The 7,884-nt window shown below is 47.2% G+C and overlaps 1 protein-coding gene across 7 annotated transcripts in view; it reads left to right on the forward strand.

Moving 5' to 3' along the window:
- Window positions 1-5,044, forward strand: part of CFAP20DC (CFAP20 domain containing) — a 343,042-nt gene extending 337,998 nt beyond the window's left edge. For 3 of the 7 annotated variants that reach the window (XM_051852248.2, XM_070050663.1, XM_051852251.2), the window contains one exon: window positions 4,549-5,041. In XM_051852248.2, coding sequence (XP_051708208.2) covers window positions 4,549-4,671 — 123 coding nt within the window. In that variant the 3' untranslated portion in view covers window positions 4,672-5,041. Of the gene's footprint in view, window positions 1-4,548 lie in introns of all 7 variants that reach the window. The other 4 variants (XM_051852249.2, XM_051852250.2, XM_051852253.2 and 1 more) reach the window with 3 other exon arrangements.
- Window positions 5,045-7,884: the final 2,840 nt, after the last annotated feature.

Genomic DNA, 7,884 nt, shown 5'->3' on the forward strand with positions numbered 1-7,884 from the left:
CCCACTAAGCACTTTGCCAGGCTGAGACCTTGCATACCTGGTCCCTCCTCTTAGAATATTCTTCCTATGGCTCTCATACAGAAATCAACAAACAACATGCTGGAGAGGATGTGGGGAAAAAGGCACCCTAATCCACTGCTGGTGGGAATGTAAACTGGTAAAGCCACTATGGAAGACAGTGTGGAGATACCTCAGAAATCTGAATATAGACCTACCACATGACCCAGCCATCCCACTCCTAGAAATGTATACAAGGGAAATGAAACCAGCATATGAAAGAGTTATCTGTACTCCATGTTTATCACAGCTCAATTTACAATAGCTAAGATAGAATTAACCCAAATGTCTGCCAATTGAAGACTGGATAAAGAAATTATGAGATATGTACACCATGGAATACTACACAGCAGTAAAAAAAATTAAATCCTGTCATTTGCAACAAAATGGATGCAACTGGAAAACATTATACTTAGTGAAATAAACCAGTCCCAAAAGGAAAAGTACCATATGTTCTCCCTGATCTGTGATAACTAATAGAGCACCTAAAAGGCAATCTGTAGAAGTGAAATTGACACTTTGAGATGCGATAACTTTGAACAGCCCTTGTCTTGACCATTAAAGAAAGGGGATTTTTATACGATTTTTTGAGCTCTTTACTTAGTATAGGGTTAATCTTATGTATATAAAGTTAATAGAAAATAGATCTTAGTAGGAAAATAAGAATGGGAATAGGAGAGGGAGGAGGAAGAAGGGTGGGAATGCAGGTGGGAGGATGGGTACAGTGGGAAGGATCACAATGTTCCTAAATTTGTATTTGTGAAATGCATGAAGTTTGTATACCTTAAATAAAAGGTTTCTGGGAGAAAAAAAAAAGAATATTCTTTCTAGCTCCTGCATGGAGATTGGTGGGTCTTCTCACGTTTCAGGCCTCAACATCACTGCTTTCTGAAGGCCTCCCCACTCTGTGCCATCGAAAGTTGAGTTGCACCCCTGTGTTATTTTCCCCCTTCTTCTTCAAAGCACATGTCACACCTTGTAGTTAACGTGTTGTTTTGATTCTTTATTACTTCCTTTACGGGCTTCCTACCGCTAGGGAACGCTCTGAGGGCAAGCTTTCCTACTCTGTTATCCACGCCTCCCACGGGGGCTGCCACACCTCCGCAAGGAAATGTGTGACAATGACAGTCACAGCATGACAAGAATGAACTTGGAGAAAAACTTTTCCCCAGTTGAGCCTCCAGATGAGAACGCAACCTAACAAATGCCTGACACCAAGCAGAGGACCCCATGAAGCTGGACGCAGACCCCTGGCCCATGCAAACTGTGCTGCAGTGAACGTGTGCTGTCTGAAACCATAGCGAGTGTGGTAATTCATTATGCAGCCAGCGACATGAGCTGACCGCAGGGAAGCAGTGGGAAAGAAATAGTAGACAAGAGATTCATCTGCACCCCATGTGGCTGATGACACGGCTCTCGACATCCGATTGATGCCCAGAGAAAACGTCCATCCTTGCTTTCTGCTACCCATGAGTCAAGTTTCCATATTTTTTGGTGAGAATTGGGCTTGCTCTGGGTTTTTCTCCTGCTTTCAGATTATTTGTGTGTTTCCCCTGCTCATTCCTTCAGGCCAGGAGCCCTGAGCCACAGGACACAGATGTGCATCTGAACTTTCAGTCTGTCCTGTAACAGAACATGTCTCCTCTGTGGAGTTGGAGCACAGGGCCTCATCAAGGAGACTGGTCCACCCTCCACCCCATAAGGCTGCTGTGCTCAGCTGGAAAACTATCCAGACTTCAAAAGGCTGTGCCCATTGCTTTGAGGAATCAAAAATTACTATTAGACTTTGGGAAAATGTCTTAACTTTGTAGCCTTCTTAGTTGGAATAGCATCGAAATTCCTTAAATCAAAAAAGTTAGTAAAATAGAACACCCATGTATTTTAATGTCCTACTTGTAGCACTTGTGGGGTACACTTCCTAGCATGTAAACTTAATCATTCATATATGCCAGGCAGTGATGATTACTATGGACTCCAACATCGCTCTGAGATGGTTTTTCTTCCAAGGAACTTACAGACTTGGGGGGACAGAAGCACCCAGACAATGCAAGTCACTCAGTAGCATGTGATTGCAGAAGGCTGCCATGAGGCAGGCATTGTGCTAGGCACTGTGACCAAAGCAGGATGGAGATCTGCTCCACTTGTGGCATCAGTCAGTGCTGGAGCCAGCTCATACTGGCTCATAAAAGCCCTATTTTCAGGAATTTTTGTGATATAGTTGTCAAATATAGCCATAACTAAAAGTTAAATTATTCAGACTTACATGTAAACAAATTACATTAAAAGCAAGCATAATAAATACTCAAAACCTACCAGTTCCCAATGACTGTACCATTACCCAGGCTCCTGAACCTACCTCTGTGCAGTGCATCCATACCACCTTGCCTGTCTTCCCAACTGAACTTCTAGTGATTTTGCAAAGGGAGCTTGAAATCAGCCCTCGTGTGCATTTACACCCCAGAAATCGAAATGGGCAAGCACTACAATCTTAGCTTGATTTGTTGCTTTGTTGGTTGCCTGCATCTTACACTTAAGAAAGTAACACAGGGGCCGGCATTATGGCACAGTGGGTAAGGCCTCTGCCTGCAACGCCGGCATACCATATGAGCATTTACTCAAGTCCTGGCTGCTCTACTTCCAATCCAGATCTCTGCTAATGTGCCTGGGAAAGCAGCAGAGGATGGCCGAACCCCTGGGGACTCTGCACCCATGTAGGAGACCTGGAGGAAGCTCCAGGCTCCTGGCTTCAGTATGGCCCAGCCGTGGTCATTGTGGCCATTTAGGGAATGAATGGAAGATTTTTCTCTGTCTCTGTCTCTCTGTCTCTCTTTCTCTATCAAATAAAGAAAATGAAGCTAAAAAAAAAAAAGAAAAGAAAAGAAAGTGATGGAGAAAATGTTTACAATACAGATGAACCCAAAAAATCTGGCATGGGGGCAAGTGCCATGGTGCAGCAGGCTAAGCCACCACCTTGTGACACTGGCATCCCATATGAGGGCACTTATTCAAGTCTCAACTGCTCCATTTCTGATCCGGCTCCCTGCTAATACACTTGGTGAAGCAGTGGAAGATGGCCCAAGTACTTGGGCCCCTGCCACCCACATGGGGGACCTGGATGGAGTTCCAGGCTCCTGGCTTTGGCCTGGCCCAACCCCAGCCATTGTAGCCATTTAGAGAGTGAACCAGCAGATGGAAGATTCTCTCTTTCTCTCTCTCTCTCTCTTGCTCTCACTCTCACTGTCTCTCTCTCTCTCTCTCTCTCTCTCTTTCTCTCTCTGCCTTTCAAATAAATGAAAAAATATTTTAAAAGTGTGGTGTGTCTGCAGCCACTACTTTGTAAATAGAACAAAGAAATTGAGCAAATAGTCCTCCAGGATTCCACACTGCTCTCATTCAGCACAGAAGTCACACCTGTCACCAACAACAAAGTGAGGTTGTGACATATGTCTCGCTTGTTTCACTTTCCTCTTTCTCATTAACATATAGGAAAGTATCAGCCAGCATTCATGACAGAAGAACATTCATTCGATCACCTGCAGACTTCTTTGCTGAATCAGAAACTCATCAAGTACAAGGTACTTCAAAAAGATCATAGAAATTGGAATTAAAAGGGAAGTTTACTTTGCTGCAAAAGACTTTGAAATCCACGTGTAGTTTTCCACAGCCTGCATTGTCTGTGAACTGTTTGAAGTACTCTTGTTGGTATTCACAGTCTAATATTATCAAATCGCAGTTGAACTGCAAGCACGGATTGGTTAATGCAAGAAGTTGCCACAAATGCGGGAAGGCATGCTGTGAGAGTCAATTGGCTATATGTAATGTACAATCAAGTTGGCTGTATATTTCATTGTTATTATTTAAATAGATACCCTTTAACCCAGTATAACAAAACACATGGGTGGGTGCACAGAGGGGCACATATTTTTCTGGAGAGTGTGATGTGTGGGACGTGTTCTGTGCATCACCAGTGGGGGCAGCCACAGAAAAACGCTCATGTGTAAGACAAGCCTCAGGGTGCATCCAACAACCGAAGGGAGAAGGGGACACAGTTTCTTTCCCTCTCACGGAGGGGGCTGAGGGTGATGTCTGACCTGGATTGTGACAGGGAGAGAGGAAAAAGTGCCAGGATGCTTCTGTCAGCGAGATTGGGAGAGGGTGGTAAGATGCCAGTTCTGCCATTTCACCCTCTCCCCAGCCGGGTCCCCAGCTGGCCCGACGCTGGGCCTCCTGCCAGCCAGCTAAGCAAAGAGGCACCCAGGGAGCAGCACTAGTCCCCCGAGTTCTCTGCTCCGTGAGCCCTGCTTGCAGCATCCCCCAGTGCCTTGGAGATGGGGCTGCACCCCTGAGGCAGCAGGCCCTCAGCATGGGTAGGTCTATTGTAAAGTGGACTCCAGGGGCTCACAGAGAAAGGGAAGCCTCTGGGCACCTGCTTTCCCTGTGTCATTGCATGGAGTACTCACGACTACTTGCCTTGTCACATTGGGTCCTCAGGGCAACCCTAAGGGGGCATCGCTCACATCACCCGCATTGTCCAGAAGAAACGAGCTCAGAAGACTTGGCCAAAGGAGCTCACGCTGCTGCTCAGTGCTGGAGCCAGGATTTGAAGCCAGGTAGCAGGGCCAGGTGAACACCACGGCGATGGGTGAGTCTGAGTTTTTCTGGGGCATCTTAATGTAAATGACACGTGGACATCAGGGCGGGCACTGTGGTGCGGAGGGGTAGGCCACTGACTGCGATGCCGGCATCCCGTATCAGCACCTTTCAAGTCCCAATTGTTCCACTTCTGACCCAGCTCTCTGCTGATGCTCCTGGGAAGGCAGTGGATGCTGGGTCAAGCACTTGGCTCCTGCACCCATGGGGGAACCCAGATAAAGTTCCTGGCTCCTGGCTTTGGCCTGATCCATGGATGAGCCATTGTGGCCATTTGGGGAACCAACAGATGAAAATTCTATGTGTGTGTGTGTGTGTGTGTGTGTGTGAGAAAGAGAGAGAGAGAGAGAGAGAGAGAGAGAGAGAGAGAGAGAGAGAGACTCTGCATAGAGAACATGTAAAGTTTCGTCCGAACCTGTAAAGGTTGATGATGTGACAGTGCCGATGACAATGACAATGATGCATCTATGAGAATCAGAAACGAGATCCTTCCATTTCATTCGACTTGGAGATTTCTATAGGGTGCAGTTCTCGTTCTTTTAACAAATGTTTATTGTGTTCCTATTACAGCATTCCCCCCATTTTCAGGGAATGTGTTCTAAGATCCCGAGTAGATGTCTGAAACTCTAGACAGTACTCAACCTATGTGGCCTGTTTTTTCCCATACATTCATACCTGGAGAAAGTTTAATTGGTTATTTAGGTACAATAAATGATTAACAACAATAATAAAGAATAAAATGGAGCAACTATAATAATAAATGGGTATTTCAAAGAGTTTTTGGAAAATGAAATGAAAAGATAAATTTCTGGCCGGCACCATGGCTCAATAGGCTAATCATCCGCCTGCGGAGTTGGCACACCGGGTTCTAGTCCCGGTCGGGGAGCTGGATTCTGTCCCGGTTGCCCCTCTTCCAGACCAGCTCTCTGCTGTGGCCCGGGAGTGCAGTGGAGGATGGCCCAAGTGCTTGGGCCCTGCACCCCATAGGAGACCAGGAGAAGCACCTGGCTTCTGGCTTCGGATCAACGCAATGTGCTGGCCGCAGCGCGCCGGCTCAGCGGCCATTGGAGGGTGAACCAACAGCAAAAGGCAGACCTTTCTCTCTGTCTCTCTCTCTCACTGTCCACTCTGCCTGTCAAAAAAAAAAAAAAAAGATAAATTTCAGTGCAAAGTATCTTTAACTCTCTCTCTCTCTCTCTCTCTCTCTCTGTCTGCCTCTCCTCTCTCTGTGTAACTGTGACTTTCAAATAAATAAATAAGTCTTTTTTAAAAAAGTATCTTTAAATCCATACATAGTTTTTCATAATACACGTTTCCCATGTGTTTTTTAAATGTGTTTAAGACTGATTTTACTCCATTTGAAAGGCATAGTTACAGAGAGAGAGGGAAAGACAGAGAGAAGACCAGAACTCCATCTGGGTCTCCCACATGGGTGGCAGGGGCCCAAGCACTTGAACCATCATCCACTTTCTTCTCAGATGCATGAGCAGGGAGCTAGATCAGACACAGAGCAACCAGAACGTGAACCAGCACTCTGGCATGCTGGCATTCTAGGAAGCAGCTTAACACACTGTGAAACAATGCCAGGCCCCTGTTTATTTTTAATACTTGAAAGTCAGAGAGACAGAAACAGACAGAAAGAGAGAAGTCTTCCATTGGTTCACTCTCCAACTTCCCACAACAGCCCAAGCCAGGCCAGGCTAAAGCCAAGAGCCTAGAATTCAATCCACGTCTCCTACATGGGACCCAAATACCTGAGCTATCACCTGCTACCTCCCAGGGTGTGCGTTAGCTGGAAATCTGGAATTGGGAGGACCAGGACTCGAACCCTGGCACTCATCCTTGAGATGCAAACGTTCCAAGCAGCATCTTAATCGCTGTGCTCCTGAGCTTTTGAAGATCTCTCAGATTCATAGATTTCAAAATGTTTGTGCCAAAATCAACCCATCTGTTAAATCTGTTCTCCATAAGCCCGTGAAGTGTCCCCATGTACTGCAGGACATTCTGTGAATGCTCTCTCTATGTAAGTATCTGCTTCCATTCTTTTCTTTGGACTGTAGTTGACTACAGGTAACTGAAACTTTGGGAAGTGAGACTGCGGATAAGGGAGAACTACTGTATATTCTAGGCACGGAAGGCACAGCACAAACAAGACAAGCAGGAGAAAGCATCCGGCAGGGCCCCTCGGATTGCACCTGCCCCGGGAGGTATCAGGAAGTGGTCTTTGTGGTTCTTTGTTTGCTTTCAGAGGCCCATGACTGGTTCCCGACCCAGAGAAGGGTTCATTAAATATTTGCTGATGAACAATTGGACAGATGAATGCTGAAAAGGCTGCTCAGACCCGAATACTGGCCTCCCCGTCCTTACTCTGAAGGTGGCTAAGGACAACCAGGAGGAGGCAACTCCCAAATGTGCTCAGCACCTGCTTTCTCTGGGCCGCTCCTGGAAGAGGACCCAGCAGTCCACAGCCCTGACTGACCCATCCACTCAGAGCCCAGTGTCTGGATGGGAAGTTCCAGGTCACCAGCTAAAGTCCGTGGCGAAGCCAGACCTCAGTGTAGGAGGGCAGATGCAGAGCCATCCCAGCTGTAGAAGCTGGGAGGAGTGAAAGGACCATAAGTGTAAACCCCAGTTGAAAAAAAAAAAAAAAAAATGACCAAGCCATAAGGGCTGGCTGCTTCTCCCCCAGGCCGTCAGAGCTCTACTCCTGCTCCACCCACATCCTCCCCAAAGCCTAGGAAAGCCTGGTGACAAAGCCGGTTCACATTCCAGGAATTTCTCTATGGTGCCAAACCTGGGCCCACGCCCAGGAGGGTTTGGCCACAGAGCACTGGGCAAACACTCAGCTGGAAAGGATGGCAGGTTCAGAAGCCACCTGAAGCATTCATAATAAACTTTATTATTTTTTTTTGACAGGCAGAGTGGACAGTGAGAGAGAGAGACAGAGAGAAAGGTCTTCCTTTGCCATTGGTTCACCCTCCAATGGCCGCCACGGCCAGCCTGCGGCTGGCGCGCTGCGGCCGGTGCACCGCGCTGATCCGATGGCAGGAGCCAGGTACTTTTCCTGGTCTCCCATGGGGTGCAGGGCACAAGCACTTGGGCCATCCTCCACTGCACTCCCTGGCCACAGCAGAGAGCTGGCCTGGAAGAGGGGCAACCGGGACAGAATCCGGCGCC

The sequence above is a fragment of the Oryctolagus cuniculus genome, chromosome 10 (assembly GCF_964237555.1).
Source record: "Oryctolagus cuniculus chromosome 10, mOryCun1.1, whole genome shotgun sequence".
Taxonomy (NCBI): domain Eukaryota; kingdom Metazoa; phylum Chordata; class Mammalia; order Lagomorpha; family Leporidae; genus Oryctolagus; species Oryctolagus cuniculus.